General features: G+C 40.7%; 1 protein-coding gene across 2 annotated transcripts in view; it reads right to left on the bottom strand.

Moving 5' to 3' along the window:
• Nucleotides 1–3586: 3586 nt before the first annotated feature.
• LOC106080773 (uncharacterized) overlaps nucleotides 3587–18697 on the bottom strand; it is a 49608-nt gene continuing 34497 nt past the window's right edge. The window contains exons 3-5 of one of the 2 annotated variants that reach the window (XM_059367625.1): nucleotides 16211–16403; nucleotides 8228–10329; nucleotides 3587–8171 (exon numbers count right to left, since the gene is read on the bottom strand). In XM_059367625.1, coding sequence (XP_059223608.1) covers nucleotides 8266–10329; nucleotides 16211–16403 — 2257 coding nt within the window. In that variant the 3' untranslated portion in view covers nucleotides 3587–8171; nucleotides 8228–8265. Of the gene's footprint in view, nucleotides 10330–16210; nucleotides 16404–18697 lie in introns of both variants that reach the window. The other variant, XM_013242306.2, reaches the window with a different exon arrangement.

Consider the following 18697-nt stretch of genomic DNA (forward strand, 5'->3'; position numbering starts at 1 on the left):
ATCATTGGTATCAATTTATATCCTCGGTTCGACCTTGCGAATCTAATTCTCTCAAATAAATGAAATGGTGCTTGTGTATATTTTATCTTGTGAAAAAGGTCAAAGACCTCATGAGCAACACGTCTCAAAATGATACACCATATATAGATCTGGAGTATTGGAATGTGGAGTCACGGCGACGAAAACATTACACGTAGCGTACTACACTGTTGTAGAATGTATGGATTTTCCGGCTGTTTCGAGAATCGCAGTTAGCAAATAGTTCACTAGGTATTATATATGATTTTGCCAACAGTATTCCTACCCAAAGAGGAGTAAATTGCTGAGTGGCTCAAAGCGAGCGAAGCTTAGAATACCCTTGACCAACAGCTGCATTAATATGGTCTGTCCATGACAAGGTACTGTTGAATGTCACCCCCCAAGTTCTTCGCACGAGCCACGATCTCTAATCTCTGATTAGCAACCACAACAATGGGGTCGCAAGTGTAACGTGAAACCCTTTTCTTAATAACCATGCACTTGGGCTTGAGGGGATTAAGTCACAAACCATTAGCATTTGCCCATTTATAAATCCGAGACAGGTCATGGTTCAGCATCCCGACATGATCTTCTAGATATTCCTTTCGACTACTTATATAGACCTGAACATTACCCGCATACATGTGGGCCTTGCAAAATGAGTGCTGGTCTGGCAGGTCGTTGCTATATAAAGAAAATAGAATAGGATCCAGAATTGATCCCTGGGAAATTGTCTTCTCCGTTACTTATTTCGGTGAAGTGATATTCCATTAACTGATTATATGTATATCTCTAAGCTGTGCTGTAGACAAAACAAAAAACACTGTTACACAGAAACAAAATTTATGACAAATATGACTAATCTTCATATTATCCAATACAAATGGCGTTTTTTTTGTTTCCATGTAAAAATGCTTCTATTGTTTTTTGGTGTATATATTTGGGTAGGTTTGTTGTTGTATTGTATTATTTTTTTCGGTAATTATTGAAATTGTTTTTAATAAAATATATTTAATACTGAGTTTACAGATGATGACTATTTTACACAACTCTTGTAGTTATCTTTCGTACATACATATGTGTCACAAGTTCACAATCACATCGAAAATGATTTTAATTTTGAAACCCCTAGAGGAGAATAATTACCAAACTCTAGAGGCAGGAGTTTGAATGTACTTGTACAAGTCTAACAAGTCTTTTGTTTTTATAAAAAAAATCAATTTTTTTTATTAACACTAACATTAAAAGCTTACAATATTTGTGTTTAAATTTACGCATGTCGCTTCTGTGTTTATTTAATTATCCATTTTTCTGTGTTCAGTTTATGACATTCTATCGATGTTAAGGTCCTTTCAGAATTGCTATTAAAATGTTCATACATTTTTAGAAATTTTCAAAACAGTTGTTTACAATGCCCAAAAACTCTTGCAGCTTCCACTCATTATACCCTCCACCATAGGATGGGGTATACTAATTTCGTCATTCTGTTTGTAACACCTCGAAATATGCGTCTGAGACCCCATAAAGTATGTATATTTTTGACCCTCATGTCATTTTTAGTCGATCTAGCCATGTCCGTCCGTCTGTCCGTCCGTTCGTCTGTCTGTCGGAAGAACTCTAACTTTCGAAGGAGTAAAACTAGCCGCTTGAATTTTTACACAAATACTTTTTATTGGTGTAGGTCGGTTGGGATTGTAAATGGGCCAAATCGGTCCATGTTTTGATATAGCAGCCATATAAACCGGTCTTAACTTCTTGAGCCTCGTCCGTTTTGACTTAAATTTTGCACGTGGTGTTTTGGTATAACTTCCAATAACTGTGCTAAGTATGACGCAAATCGGTAAATAACCTAATATAGCTGTCATATAAACCGATCTTGGGTCTTGACTCTTGAGCTAATAGGGCGCGTTATTCTCATCCGATTTGACTGAAATTTTGCTCGTAGTGTTTTGGTAGCACTTCCAATAACTGCGCTAAGTATGGTTCAAATCAATCCATGTTTTGATATAGCTGCCATATCAACCAATTTTGGGTCTTGACTTCTTGAGCCTCTAGAGGGCGCTATTCTCATCCGATTTGACTTAAATTTTGCACGTGGTATTTTGGTATCACTTCCAACAACTGCGCCAGGTATGGTTCAAATCGGTTTATAATCTGGTATAGCTGTCATATAAACCGATCTTGGATCTTGACTCTTGAGCCAATATAGCGCGTTATTCTCATCCGATTTGACTGAAATTTTGCTCGTAGTGTTTTGGTAGCACTTCCAATAACTGCTCTAAGTATGGTTCAAATCGATCCATGTTTTGATATAGCTGCCAAATAAACCGATCTTGGGTCTTGACTTTTTAAGCCTCTAGAGGACGCCATTCTCGTCCAATTTAACTGAAATTTCGCACATAGTGTTTTATTATCACTTTCAACAACTGTGTTAAGTATAGTTCAAATCGGTTCATAATCTAGTATAGCTGTCATATAAATCGAACTGCGATCTTGACTTCTTGAGCCTCAAGAGGGCGCAATTCTCGTCCGATTTGACTGAAATTTTGCACGTGGTGTTTTGGTAGCACTTCCAACAACTGCGCTAAGTATGGTTCAAATCGGTCCATGTTTTGATAAAGCTGCCATATAAACCGATCTTGGGTCTTGACTTCTTGAGCCAATAGAGCGCGTTATTCTCATTCCATTTGGCTGAAATTTTGCCTGAGGTGTTTTGTTATGATTTCCAATAACTGTGCTATATATGGCGCAAATCGGTACAAAACCTGATAAAGCTGCCATATAAACCGATCTGCGATTTTGACTTCGTGAGCCTCTAGAGGGCGCAATTCTCATCCGATTTGGCAGAAATTTTGTGCAACGGCTTCTCTCATGACTTTCAACATACGTGTTCAATATGGTCTGAATCGATCAATAGCTTGATATAGCTCCCATATAAACCTATCTCCCGATTTCGTTTCTTAAGCCCCTACAAGGCCCAATTCTTATCCGAATGAACTGAAATATTACACAATGACTTCTACAATGTTCGGCATTCATTTATGGTCCGAATCGGACTATAACTTGATATAGCTCAATATTCTTAGTTTTGCCAAAAAAGAGATACCGCACATAGAATTCGGCAAATGCGATCCATGGTGGAGGGTATATAAGATACGGCCCGGCCGAACTTAGCACACTCTTACTTGTTTTAAACTGCATAAGCTTCAAAAGTTGTTCATTCAAAAATTCGCTATAATACTATCGTTCAATATCACGTTTAGGTATATCTCATAATTTATATTGAATAAATGCTAAGAGCTTAAGAATCCATATGAAATCAAGGTTTCAAGTCGGCCTCTGGGATTTTTTAATTTTGTTTTCAAACTTAGCACTTTAACATTATTTTAAACATTATTGAAATTTCAGAAACAAACTTACGAGTCTTTTACAAAATTATGAAATTTGTCTTTAAACAACAACTTCATATTCAAACAAAAAGAAGAACTTTTACAGACAGATACTTGATGAAAGAATTAAAAATCTTCTGAAATTCTGGATTAAGAAAAGGAGGACTTTAAAAGGAATATTTCATGATTATACAAATTTTATTATTTATTATTTCACGATAATTGAAACTAACTTCGTTGAATTTAAGCAATGCTCAAACTTTTGTGTTTATCTGGAAATGTCAATCAAATTTTTATTTAGTAATAGCTATTTAACTAACGAGGTTAACACAAAACGAATGCTAGTACTCAACTTACAAAAATTATTTTTTTCTCTATGTATCACATACATTAGCATCATCTAATATGTTTACCAATATAACTATATATATAGAATTATTATTTTAAATAAAGTTAAGACTAAAAAAAATTCTAAGTAAATACTACAATGCATGGGTTAATTCTTAAAGTTCTACGCTATCAAGTACAGATCGCACAATCTCTTTGTTGCACAATAGCTCGTTATTCTGGAATGCTGTTAAAATTGTTTGTTTAAATAGGTATGACGAACCCCGCAAACGAGTTAAGGGCCATGAACTGAGGATCTGCATCTGAAATTGTGTTAACTCCTTACCGAGATGGTGCAGGAGGATGTAATGGAAGAGTACAAGGCCAATATTACCGCTTTACCGGAAGTCCAATGGAATGGGAGAGGCATAACAACAACATTGAATGGTGACGGACTGCACCATAGGCAAAACATGAATTTGGCACAATCTGCATTATAGACAAATTCTTTTATATCAGTCTTATCTGGGCTCATCCCCAGACAGGAGACAAGGACGAACAAACCAAGGATGTATTTTATGAACATTTAAATGGTGTCCCGCGCAATGCATTAAAATCATGCAAGCAAACTAAACTCTAAAATAGGAAGGAAGAATATCTTAAGTCTAACGGACGTAAAATTAAGCCACCACGAGCAGCAAGCGCAAAAGGTCCACTCGACCAGTTATTAGGAGCGGAGCAGGCCTAATTTTGCCCGAGCGGGAGGTAATTTTTTAAAACCAAGAGCGGAGCGGTTTCCTTTCTCAAAAACCGCTCCGCTCCGACAACATAAAAAAACACTTTAAACACATATTTTTATGCCCACCACCATAGGATGGGGCTATACTAATCTAGTCATTCCGTTTGCAACACCTCGAAATATTCGTCTAAGACTCCATGAAGTATATATAATCTTGAACGCCTCGCCATGTCCGTCCGTCTGTTGAAATCACGGTAGCGGTCGAATACGTAAATCTAGCCTCTTGAAATTTTGCACAGATACTTAATATTGATGTAGGTCATTGGCGATTGCAAATGGGCCACATTGGTTCAGATTTAGATATAGCTCTCTTTTAAACTGATCTCCCGATTTGAATTCTTGAGTCCCTGGAAGCCGCAATTTTTGTCCGATCTGGCTGAAATTTTGCATATGGTGTTCCGTTACGACTTCCAATAACTGTGCCAAGTACGGTAAAATCGGTCTATAACTTGATATAGCTCACATATAAACCGATCTCCCGATTTGACTTCTTGAGCCCCTGGAAGCCGCAATTTTTGTCTGATTTGGCTGAAATTTTGCACATAGTATTCTGCTATGACTTCGAACAAATGTACTTAGTACGGTCCAAATCGGTCTATAACCTGATATAGCTCCCATATAAACCGATATCCCGATTTGACTTCTTGAGCCCTTGGAAGCCGCAATTTTTTGTCTGATTTGACTGAAATTTTGGATAAGAATTGCGTCCTCTAGGGGCTTAAGAAGTAAAATCGGGACATCTATATATATGGGGGCTTTTTAAAGATATAGTCCAATTAAGACGGCGATCAAGAATACATATAATTGGAGTTGAATATTGGTAGATGTTGCAAACTTGTCCATTGACGGTGGGTATAAGAAGAAATAAAAAAAAAACAAATAAAAAGGCGTTAAGTTCGGCCCGGCCGAACTTTGGATACTCAGAACCTTGGGTATATATGTAAACCACCTTTCGTCATAATCCGCCGAAAAATCATAATTTATGCCCCCATAGCAGCTAAAAGGATATATGGTCTGACTTGGACCAAATTCGTCACGAACATTGTGTGGTCTAATAAGTATAAGTCATTGTTCAATTTTGTAGAGCTAAATATTGGTCTTTTTGGTAGTTATATCCAAATATAGATCGATCTGAACCATATACGACACGGATGTCGTAGAGCCTTACATAAGTCACTGAGTCAAATTTCAGTGAAATCGGATTATAAATGCGCCTTTTATGGGTTCGATCGAGAGAGCAGCTATATTCAAACTGGACCGATCTGGGCAAAAATGAAGGGGGATGTCGAAGGCCCTAACACAACTCACTTTCCCAAATTTCGGCGACATCCGACAATAAATGCGCCTTTTATGGGCCCTAAACCTTAAATCGAGAGATCGGTCTATATGTCAGCTATATTCAAACTGGACCGATCTGGGCCAAATTGCAGAGAGATATCAAAGGGCTTAACACAACTCACTGTCCCAAAATTCTGCGAAATCCCTAATAATGGTTTGTCTTCTGGTCCAACTAGTAGTAATTACCAATAAGGCAAGAGGAATCGATGGGTTGCCACCTGAATTATTACAGACCGGAGGTGACACACTGATAGGAAGTATACATATATGATACTCTCGAGTGTACTGTGTGAAAGATTAAAATCTAAAGTCAAGGAGATATTTGGGCCCTATCAATGCGGCTTTAAATGTGGTAAATCTACCATATTCACACTGCGTCAGATCTAAGAAAGGACTTAAGAAGGAGAGGTCGACACTTACCATATTTTCGTCATCTACAGAGCATCAATAAGAGGCCTATAACTTGTGGCCCAACATCGAAATTACACCCGCCGAGCCCGCATCAACGCCCACCAAAAATTACCGATCAACAATATATCGCCTGCCTTCGGCAACTGCATCGGAGAGAAGCAGCAATAAGGGGGCCATGAACTTGCGAGGGCCTCTCCATTGCCGAAGACGACAACCTACTCACCCTTCGCCACATTGTCATACACACACATATATAGTGCAAGCACATTGTAACATAGGATTAAACCATAGATGGGCAGCATACACATCCGCGCATAAATTCCTATGCCCGCGGGAATGCGGTCGTACGCGTACAGGGTAAACAACTTCCTGTTGCTTCGTTCGGCTGACTCTATTTTAAAACTATTTCATTAGTTCATGTTTGATGATACTCACAAAAACACAGTTTGGTTTTTTCAATAGTGGTATTTAGTGCCCATCACTAAATTAAACCAATAAAGTCACCTTATCGTCAGACCTCGATTCTAATTAACTTGTGTTACCTCTTAATATTAATGGGTCCTTAGGATGAAATTGGAGGCGACTAAACCTTACCACGTTACAAATGGCGCCCGAGCAGGGACCCGAAGCTAATACGCACTGCAGAAACACCGAACCTGCCTCAAATCTTGGCCCAGAATCTCTCAGCTGGATTTACTTACTCAAACGCGACCAACTCCTTGAACAGAGCCAAAAATTAGGGTTGGCCACCGAAGGTTTAACTGGAGATCACCTAAGAAAACAGCGTAGCGAACATATCCGAACAAAAAGGATGTGAGCGTCACCCGAAAACTCACTACGAGACATAGAAGATGAAGTAAAAGTGGAAAGAATTGCGAAGCATAGAATTAACGTAGCGCTATAAGCGATACAGAATATACCAAGGGGGTCTTATCAGGATTCCTACAGCGATTCGAAGAGTTGGCCGAGTGCTACAACATTCTAGCCGAGCGACTTCTCCCCTCATTTGCTACGTTTCTTGAGGGAAACGCACTTAAATTCGCGTCTAGCTCGCATTCGCACTAAGCTTGCATCCGCATCAAGTTTCATCCACTCCTGGCTCGTATCCAAACTTATTTGCACCTCTAGGTAGAATAACCGTCCGTAGATAGTTGTTGCCACAAATGCTCCCCTATTTACAGTCGTTTTTATCACGTAGAGTTTATAGTAACGAATACGCAATACCGAGGACAGCCAGCTCAGCGCTCAATTTGCTCAAAACGCTATGCGTTTAAGGCTATTTAATACGATAACGCTTACGGATACACGTTCGTCAGTTAGAATAGGAAAGACTATTGAATAGTAGAAGAGTTCAATACGAAATGAGATATCATACAGAGAGACAAGCGTTATGTCTTTAATATCCTGCTAGAGAAGATTATACAAGATGCAGATGTGAAGAGGTATACGTGGCTCACTACTCACAAGGAACACATGTTGATCGCTTGAGCAAGTTCTTTGTGGTCGATCTTAGACCGACCTACGAAAACTACCTAAGGAGTTACAAGCATTTTTAGTTGTTCAATTTCTCTCAAGGTAAAACGCATATTAAAAATTTACTCTCAGCACAAAATTTTTGGCGACACCCTTTAAAAATGGATTCTCAACAGTAATTTGGGAAAAGTCCATGGGTACGTTGATAAAAGGGACTAAATGGATAACAGATGGACCTCACTGTATAATTTACATTTTCATTTCTCTCTTCTTCTCAATACGATTTTCATGGGTATGCATATGCTCAATACCTTGCCATTCTAATCCCAAATGTGGAGTGCAGTCTGATTACTGTGTCATCAATACTGAAGCTCATACCATTCTAAATTTCACATAACTTTCCAAGAGCTATATGGCTGCAAAAAAATTATGTTTCTGTAACTCGATATAATCTGACATTATCTATTTGGACCTTGTTTTAAAATTCCTTAATGGATTTGATGCAGAAAACTAAGAATCCATTTCTGCGTTTTGCTCTCCCTCTTGATCTTCGTCTTGTTCATTCAGCAGAGGACTATCGTCATCCATATAGCTGGGAGGAAGGGGCGTGGCAGGTGTGGTCGGAGCCGATCTGGAAATCCAACATTTGCGTTGTCGATTGCCACGGTTCGTAAAGAAATTGGAATTTACTACACTGGTCACAGGACTCTTAAGCATGGTGCAGCGACTGCTAGTAGGCACCTGGTTGGTGGCCATCATGGGAATGTACATAGCTTTGTTGGGTGGTTTCGATGTATAGAAACGTTTCTTACTGTGCTGCAGAGTGGAGGGACGCTTCGACGTTGAGGACGAGAATATGAAGCCGCCAATAGCACTGGCCGAGCCGCTGCCACTACCGCCACCACTCAACGAAGACTTGCTATTGGTTAGTTTGTTGGGCTGAGTGCCCACCAATACAGAGGATGTAGAGGGCACCGAAGTCATGGAGTTTGTGGGTGAGTTACTTGCGATTGATTTTACTAAAATATTGGCTTTGGCGGCTTCAGCAAGCGACTGTTGTTCAGGCATAGTTGAGATGCGTTGAAGCTTTCCACCTGAATCAGCTAAATGTGGTGTAGTTCGATTCACGGTGGGGGCTGGCGAGGACAGGGTGTGATGTAGAGTGGGTCGACCAACTGAACGGAAAGCCAAATCCTCTTCGTATTTGGTAACGCCTTCCTGCAGCTGTCGGATTTGGTCAAGGATTTCCTTTACTTCGCCTGTGGGGCTAGTAGCTTGAGGCGGTGAACTTGGGGTGCCAATGTTGGCCAGGCTGCTAACGCCAGAACAGGTTCCCGATGTCACATAGCTGCGGAGTAGTCCCTCATCTATGTACTTCTTTGATAGCTCATTCATCCGCAGTGGTGATTCGCCCAGGGCAAAACCACCTGCGGGAATTTTTTGCTGTTGCTGCAGCAGTTGGCAGCAGGTTTCAAGACTTCGTCTCAACAGCTGCAAGTCTCTAATTTCGTTGTCATTACATATAATTGCCGAATCTTCGATTCCAGTAGGAACTGTTATTGAGATACCACCTATTGAATTATTCGATTGGTACAATACCGCCTCCCGGTTTGAGGAGGCGTCTACATGAAACTGTGTGGGATTGGTACTGGCGCGGTGCAAAGGGATGGGCTTAATGCAGCCATTGCTGTAAATCACTGGTGTTCCTCCAGCCTGAGGATGTACCACGGCCGCACTGGCTCCAACTCCGGTAATCGAGCCCACAATAGACGAATCCTCCGACCTGTGTAGACGGTTTGAACCACCGCCACCAATTCCAGCTGCACAACTATTGTTTACAAAAATATCACTGATGCTACTGTTGCTGTTCGTTATATATCGGAAGTGTTGGTCACTTTGGGACTGCACAAATCCGGTGCTATTGGGTAAGGTGCGTAGGTCGTTACTACTACTACTACAATTTATCACATTGGCATTTATATTATCGTTTGTGCGTTCGTCCGATTCGGGCGCGTCTTCATAGGAGAGCGTACTTTCGTAATCAAGCTGATTGCCATTGAAGTTGGTTACCCTTTCTCGGACTCGATCACTACCTGTAGCACTGCTATTCAGGCGATTCACAGTTGCATTCACCGTCACTGTGGCATAGTGTGTGTTCGAGGAACGGCTGCTATACATTTGTGGGCTGTTGCTTAGCTCGAATTGACCGTTCCCACTAGATACCAGTCCAGCTCCATTACCGCCGCTGCCTATGAAATTCGAATTGCTGACATTTTGACACACGAGCTGCGATGCTGAACGCGGCATCATGTACTGCTGCTGAAAGTGAGAACTGAAACCAATTTCCGGGCTGGCTGCCCTTGAATACGGCGGTGGTACCAGAGTATTTGCTTCATTGATGTTGCATATAAAACTAGAGCTTAGCGAGTCTACGGTACTTGCTGCCGACAGCGAACCAGCTGGGCGCACTATGTAGTTGCGGAAATATTGAACCATGAGATAACTGGAACCATTTTTCCCATTATCACTATTGCAAGTGAACACCAATGGGTAGAGGTCAGGCTTCGAGGTCACCTAAAAGAGGAGAAAGAGAAGAGTCTCGTTATTCGCTCGCTTTCACGTAATTAAAATCAAGAAAATTAAATATAAGTATGAGGTGAGGAATCAAAAACAGCAGTTCGTAACATGAAAATGTTTTTAGCATTGGCGATAAGTTTGGGTAAGGTTGAAAAAGAGTGCCTCATGCCACTATGGGGTCATATACAGTTAAAAAAGTAATCGCCCAGCTAACAATATGATCCGATTTCTCTGGCGTCCAACATGTCTGCACATAGTCGGACGAAACGTACGACAATTCTTATCAAATCCGGAAAGAAATCAGTTCGACAAGTCTGAGGAATTTTTTTTGTTTCTGTACCGCCATATTCAGCCGATATCGGACCGATGTCGGAGCAAAATTCCAGGGAAATTAGGATAGGAAATTTTAGGTCTTATCGAATTGGGAACGAAATCGTAACGATTTCTGTACGGCGTGTCGGAGGAATGTTTTGTTTGTTTGTTCAATTTTTTTTTGGAATTGCGTTGACATTCGTCGAGAAATCGGTACGAAATCGGTACGAAATCGGACCGATTCGCCGCCAATTCGTCCGCATTTTGTAAGACATTCGTCAGGAAATCAAACCGAAATCGTCTAGGAATTCGGTCCCAAATCGGTACGCTGTAAAATTTCCCATCCTAATTTTCCTGGAACTTTGCTCGGAGATCGGTCTGATATCGGCACGATATGGCGGTAAATACATCAGATTTCCCTCAGCCGTGTCGTTCCGACAACATGACAATCACTTCTCTCATTCTTAGTTACGATGTCGGTAAGACATCGGATCCGATATCGGATGATTCACCCGATTGTCGGACCGAAATCGGAATATGTTGTTAGCTGGGCGGCTTTTTGTGCGCTAAATAGTAACATCGAAAATAATCTTAGTCAGGAATTCCGTACTTCTAGCAAAATCCCTAATTGTTTTCCATATCACTGTCCTAAGTCTGTTCAAGTCTGGTATTTTGTGGCGGAGCCGGTAAGCCGCAAAAGGAAATGCTCGAATGATATAGGAAATGCTCCAACATCGCATTATCTTCCCCACATGCCCTACACATAGTGTTATGTGTTCCGTTATGATACCGTAAGTCACATTGACCTCGTACCCATTCCCCCCCCCCTACTAATGCCCCCAGCATTAGGAGAGGTTAACCACCGCTGAAAATTTGTATACCATACACTATTACTGAAGGAAGAGAGCTAGACCCATCCATAAGTATACCGATCGAAAGAAATGAGAACCTAAAGTGGAACTCATTCCGACTGCTAGTGCGGGACACACGCGCAGAAGGTCTGCAAAAGTCGTTACTGGCAACCTTAAGTTTGTCAGCATGTTTTCCGATAACACAGTGACTTGTCATGACGGACACAATGACTGAGGCGTCTGTTCTAGTTAGTGGCATCAAAGCGGTAGCCCTCTTAAAGTCTAGATTAGGCCACATAGTTTTGGAATGCTCATAGCCCCCTCTTTCTGACCACCTATCATTCGTTGTCCTTCGGGCCTGGTCCTGAAAACTTTGCTTACACGTCACTAGAGGCATCCCCACAGATAAGGTAGTTCCTAGTCTCGCAAGCTCGTCATTTATTAACCTATTCTCACAAAATCTGACACAAGGGAGTCTCTCGACATTACTGGTGAATTTGATATAAATCGGTTCATATACAGAAATAGATCCCATATATATCTATCGCCCGACAACCGATTCACAACCGATCTTCTTAAACCTTTGCACTGCGCTTTCTTCTACGCCTACCACAAAACATGCGGATTATGGTCGAAATCGGTTCAGATTTGGATATAGCTCTCGTATATATTGGGTTGCCCAAAAAGTAATTGCGGATTTTTTTAAAAGAAAGTAAATGCATTTTTAATAAAACTTAGAATGAACTTTAATCAAATATACAATGCAAGCAAGCTAAAAGTAACAGCTGATAACTGACAGAAGAAAAGAAGCAATTACAGAGTCACAAGCTGTGAAAAAATTTGTCAACGCCGACTATATGAAAAATCCGCAATTACTTTTTGGGCAACCCAATATATTCGTCCGATTTGGACTAATAACGTGGTCATTTGTTAATCGATTCACATGAAATTTCCCTTATGGCTCCCGACATTGCTGTTGAATTGCATAAAAATCGGTTCATATTCAGTTATATCCCCCATTTTAACTTTTAGAGCCTTTGTCAGCGTATTTCTGAATAGATTTTTTCTAAATTTTGCTCAATGCATTTTTCTTTTATTTTAATTATGTATACCGATGTTGTTTAAATTTTTTTAAAATTAAGATATAATTCTCATATTTGTCTGTTTGCGCTTTCATTTTTCGGTCTTAAAATCTTATCGAAATTCCAATTTCATTGCAGGATATTGTCCGGCTTTAGACCATTGTCTAATGCTTTATATTCAAAGAATAGTGTAACAAAAAAAAAAAACATTTAAAAGTCAGCAAAAGTATGTGGTTGCTAGAAGCATTTGACTGGTTATCTCGTATAGCGATATCAATTTCGACCAAGAAATATCATCAGCGGGCGATGTCAAATGGATCATGGCGCTTTACAACCATCTCAACTAGAGTAGATTTTAAAGCACACATCTGGACTTGAACAGGGCTCTTTAAGACGACTTTATTCATAAGCACAATAGAAAACAAATCAAATCTTACTTTTAAGGCCTTCGCTAACGCATTTATCAGCCGATCTTCTCAATAGGTTGTACTACGATTTTTTTCTGTAACTCCCTCAATATGTCCGGATTTTGGTCGAAACTCTACATTTCAAATTTAAGCAAGTTTTAGTTATGGCTTCTTGAAACCCTAGAGTCCTTAACTTATACCAGGATCGAGTTCTTTAGTTTAATTAAAAAACCGGTAAGGAAAGACAAAAGTCGGGCTGTGCCGAATGTATAATACCCTACACCTACCCTATAAGTACAAAGTGGGAGCAATCTCTTATTTTGAATCAATTTTGATGAAACTCGCCGGATGTTTTCGGATGGGTTATTAATCACATTTCGAGCAAATATGTTCAAACTGCAATAACTACGGTTGACAAATGATAACATTATTGCAGTTTTAGGAGCTATATCTAATTCTGAACCGATTTCGAACATACCTATTAGATATTGTAGTAGGCATCGATGAAAGCGTTGTGCAGGGAGCTATATCCAAATCTGAACCAATTTCAATAGGCTTCGTCTCTAGGCCGAAAAACATGGCAGTACCAAATTTGAAGACGATCGAATGAAAATTGCGACATAGCTAAACAGAATCAGAAAGTGTTTCTGACTCGATCGGCATACTTATCAATGGGTCTATCTCTCATCCTTTTGGGTGATACAAACAAATTCAAATTTTGCCTATGAACATTCCACTAAGGAACAGGTGCAAACTTCTCACATATCAATGAGTGCAGTCCGATTCAAGTTCAAGCTCAATGATAAGAGGCCTCCTTTTTATAGCCGAGTCCGAACGACATGCCGCTGTGCTACACCTCTTTGGAGAGAAGTTTCACATGGCATAGTACCTCACAAATGTTGCCAGCATTAGGAGGGAAAAACCACCGAAAATTTTTTCTGATGGTCTCGCCAGGATTCGAACCCAGTCGTTCAGCGTCATAGGCGGACATGCTAACCTCTGCACTACGGTGGCCTCCATGCAAATGCACTAAGTTATAATACCCTGTACCACAGTAGTGGTTCTTTGCTGAATCCATGGCGGTGCTCAACAAATTCGGCCTAGCCGAACTTAGGTTAGGTTCAAGTGGCAGTCTGGCACATAGACGTTTTCTAGTTCCTGTCGTTCAACCATACAGATCGCTTTAAAACGTCCAACAACTTGCGAATGTTCACATCAACTAAATCAGACATGTTCTCAAAGAAATCAGAACCTAAAGTGGAATTCCTTCTGACTGCTAGTGCGGGACACACACAGAAGGTGCTATATAGTCTCTTCTTCTTCGAAGTCCCTACAGCTTCTGCAAAATTCGTTACTGGCAACCTTCAGTCTGTCAGCATGTTTTCCGATTAGATAGTTACCGTCACGTCTGTCCTAGCCAGATACAGCAAAGTGGTAGACCTCAAGTCTAGATAAGGCTACATAGTTTTGGAATGCTTACAGCTCCCTCTTTGTGACCATCTAGCATTTGTTGTTCTTCGCTCCTGGTCCTGAAAACTTAGTTTACATGTTGCTAGAGGCATAACCACAGATTCTAGTTTCCCTGGAATGTGTAGGGTAGATTTTGATGTCGCAAGCTCGTCCGCTTTACAATTCCCTGGGTTATCTCTGTGGCCCGGCACCCAGAACAGGTGAATTTTGAACTATTCAGCCATCTCGTTGAGAGATTTGCGATAGTCGAGGGCGTTTTTTGTGTTCAGAAATATGTTCTCCGGGGATTTAGGCAACCAGCCTGGCTGTCTGCGAAGATACTTATGCCAATCGTCATAATGACATTATATCTTAGCCATTCCACAACTTCCTTAATTGTAAGGATCTCTGCTTGATACACACTGCAGTGGTCGGGTAACCTCTTCGATATGACCGGTTCTAGATCTTTAGAGTACACCCCAAAGCCCACTTGGTCGTTTAGTTTGGAACCATCCGTATAGAAGTCTATGAAACAGGAATATTGGTACTGTACTTTTTATCAAAAAGCGGCTCAGGTAGAGAGTAATCCACACTGCCTGGAACATCGGACATTGTATCAAGGATAACACAGTGTCCGGAGCCGCCACATGACCAAAGAGAAAGCTCCCTGTCCAGAGGCATAAGATGTAGCATTAAATTTAGTGCATCAGATGTTGTCGTCCTCAGTGCGGCTGTGATGCACAAACAAGCCATCCTTTGGATTCGGTCAAGTTTTGAGCAGTAGGTGGATTTTAGAAGCGCCGTCCACCAGACCCCAACACCATATAGCATAATTAGTCTGACAACTGCAGTATATACCCAATGCATGATGCGCGGTCTAAACCCCCACCTTTGCCAATGGCTCTCTTGCAGGTGTATAGGGCAAGAGTTGCCTTTCTTGCCCTTTCCAAAATGTTGAATTTGAAGTTCACGTTTCTGTCCAGCAAAACACCCAGGTATTTTGCGCTTTCTGTAAATGGAACATTCTCTCCTCTCAAGGAGACAGGTGCCACTGTAGGCAACTTGTATCTCCTGCTGAAAATAACTACTTCTGTCTTGCACGGATTTATACCTAGCCCACTTTTTACGCCTCTTTCTTTCAGAGACAATAATATATTGTAAATGGCTATATTCCAAAGTAGAGGAGACGGTACATCTCCTTGAGGAGTTCCTTTTCTGACCCATCTTTTTACGGTAGAGTTGATGCGTAGAAACTCCAACTCCTTCATGATTGATGTCGTCTCTACATTATTTAAAGCACCTTGAATGTCAAGAAATGCTACCATAGCCGAACTTACTATGGTTTTACCACAATTCCTCAGAGTATTAAAAAGCTTCCTATGATTGATAAGATGTACGCATACAAATTAGAGAAAATCATCTCGGCAAAGATGTAAGGCAAGTGTTTTAAGTGACTTAAGCCATCCTCATCCCCAAATTGGCCAAATTGTATTCAACCTAAAACGCGTCACATTCCTAATATGGTAAAAATAACCTTCAGAAATATGCCGCATTTGAGGGGTGGTGTCACAGCAGTTATTGTCAATATTTCAACATTTTGAATAAAATTCTCCATTCAGGTATGTTGTCAAGTTGCGAATGAATAATCTGCCAGCTAATGGCTACACTTGAGCTGGCCCTTTGAACTGGAAGCTATAGAAGGCAAGATGACGAGTGCGAGTAACGAGTACGAGAGTGTCTTCCAGCGTCAACACTTTGAATATGTCAGGGTACTTACCTCTGTATAGGGTGGTGGCGGATGATGGAATGAATTGCAACGGCTGTACTGTGGAGGAGCATAACATGAGCCAGCTGAGTCTCCTTCAGATTGGGCATGATGTTCGTTGAAGCCCCAGCCGCAAAGTGTGCGACGTTTTTTCCACAGAGAATAGGCACAGAGGATGGCTAAAATAATTGCTACCACAACACACCTGCAAATAAGAAAAGGTACACAAATGTTTTGTTAGGAAATCGTTTCAAAAGCCAACACCTTTCATAAATTGGTTTTGCTTAAGCCAAAGTGGCTACAGATGTGTGTGTGTGTGTGTATGAGTGAGTGCCTTCGTATGACACAAAGGCTCATTGAATGCCTATCAAAATCGACTTAATTCCGACAATCTATCAAACGAGGAATATGTGCAATAAATTACTGTTCTCCTTGGAATTTTTGATGTTCTATTATGAAGCCCATCACCGAAAGACTGGTTGGTGGTCTACACTCGTCCAAATGTCATGCAGAACTAAATGTTTGAATGAAATACAATGTGCACCAAGTACCCATGGAATTGCAACAGTATCGCAGTGCGTCTGCAAATATGAAATCACGTGTGTTTTGGAGTGGGTCGAAAAACAAAATTAAATTAAATTTTAAGACATTCAACAAGATTGGCGTAGCATTATCACATAAAAGTTCTGTTACTACTTTAAGCTATTAATTCATTTTTATATACCCCACCGTTGGATGGGGATATACTAACTTCATCATTCGGTTTGTAACACATCGAAATATCCTTTTCCGACCTTATAAAGTGTATATATTCTTGATCAGCGTAAAAATCTAAGACGATCTAGCCATGTCCGTCCGTCTGTCTGTTAAATTCGCGCTACAATCTTTGAAATAGAAATATTGAGCTGAAACTTTGCACAGATTGTTTTTTTTTTTGTCCATAAACAGGTTAAGTTCGAAAATGGACTATATCGGACTATATCTTGATATAGCCCCCATATAGACCGATCCGCCGATTTAGGTTCTTAGGCCCAAAAAACCCACATTTATTGTCCGATTTACCCAAAATTTGGGACAGTGAGTTGCGTTAGGCCCTTTGACATCCTTCTTTAATTTGGCCCAGATCGTTCCACATTTAGATATAGCTGCCAAATAGACCGATCTCTCGATTTAAGGTTTCTCGCGCTTAAGGTCTTGCGCCCATAATAGACCCATTTATTTGTTCGATTTTTACAAAAATTTGGGACAGTGAGTTGTGTTAGGCCCTTCGATATCCTTCTTCAATTTGGCCCAGATCGATCCAGATTTGGATATAGCTGCCATATGGACCGATCTCTCCATTTAAGGTTTTGGGCCCATAAAAGGCACATTTATTGTCTGATGTCGCCGAAATTTAGGACAGTGAATTAAGTTAAGCCCCCCATTTATTGTCCGATGTCGCCGAAATTTAGGACAGTGAGTTGTGTTAGGTCCTTCGACATCCTTCTTCAATTTGGTCTAGATCGGTTCAGATTTGAATATAACTGCCATATAGACTCTCGATTTAAGGTTTTGGGCCCATAAAAGGCGCATTTATTGTCCCATGTCGTCGACATTTGGGACAGCGAGTTGTGGCCTAACACATTCGACATTCTTCTACAATTTGGCTCAGATCCGTCGAGATTTGGATATAGCTGCCATATAGACCGATCTCTCAATTTAAGGTTTTGGGCCCATAAAAGGCGCATTTATTGTCCGATGTCGCCGACATTTGGGACAGTGAGTTGTGTTAGGCTCTTCAAAATTTTTCTGCAACTTGGCCCAAATCGGTCCAGATTTGGATATAGCTGCCATATAGACCGATCTCTCGATTTAAAGTCTTTGGCCCATAAAGGGCACATTTAAAATCCGATTTCACTGAAATTTGATACAGTGACTTATGTTAGGCTTTTCGACATCCGTGTCGTATATTGTTTAGATCGGTTTATTTTTGGATATACGCCTTTTTTTGGATATACGCCTATGCCTTAACGCCTTTTTTATTACCCTCTACTTTAGTAGGTGCAGAGTCTGCAAGCCCACGAACGAACTGTTTACGTGCCTAAAGCTCGAAAACAGCTTCCAAAATCTTTGCTCGGGAATAAGCCGCATTTACTTTAATGCCAGGCTGGATAAAAAAGACTGGAAGAAGCCCACACCATCACATGCGATGAAAAATAACGTGGGGTGGCCGTTCGTAAGCTCAAATTTTCGTACGTAAGCTCGGTACGTGCAAGCGCAGCAACTCCCTTGCTCTTTCAAGTCTACAATTTTTTGCTTTAGTATAAGATCGTGCCACTGTAGCTCATAGGTTAGCATGTCCGGATTTGACTTTAAACGCATGGGTTTAAGTAGCGGAGAGAACATTTAAAAAAATGTCAGCGGCGATTATCCCCTCCTAGTGTTGGCGCTCACAGTGCCCTTGTAAGGTATTTACCTTAGGTAAGCAGCCATTAAACTTCTCTGCTAAGTGATGTCGCA

Source organism: Stomoxys calcitrans, chromosome 4, assembly GCF_963082655.1.
Source record: "Stomoxys calcitrans chromosome 4, idStoCalc2.1, whole genome shotgun sequence".
Lineage (NCBI taxonomy): Eukaryota > Metazoa > Arthropoda > Insecta > Diptera > Muscidae > Stomoxys > Stomoxys calcitrans.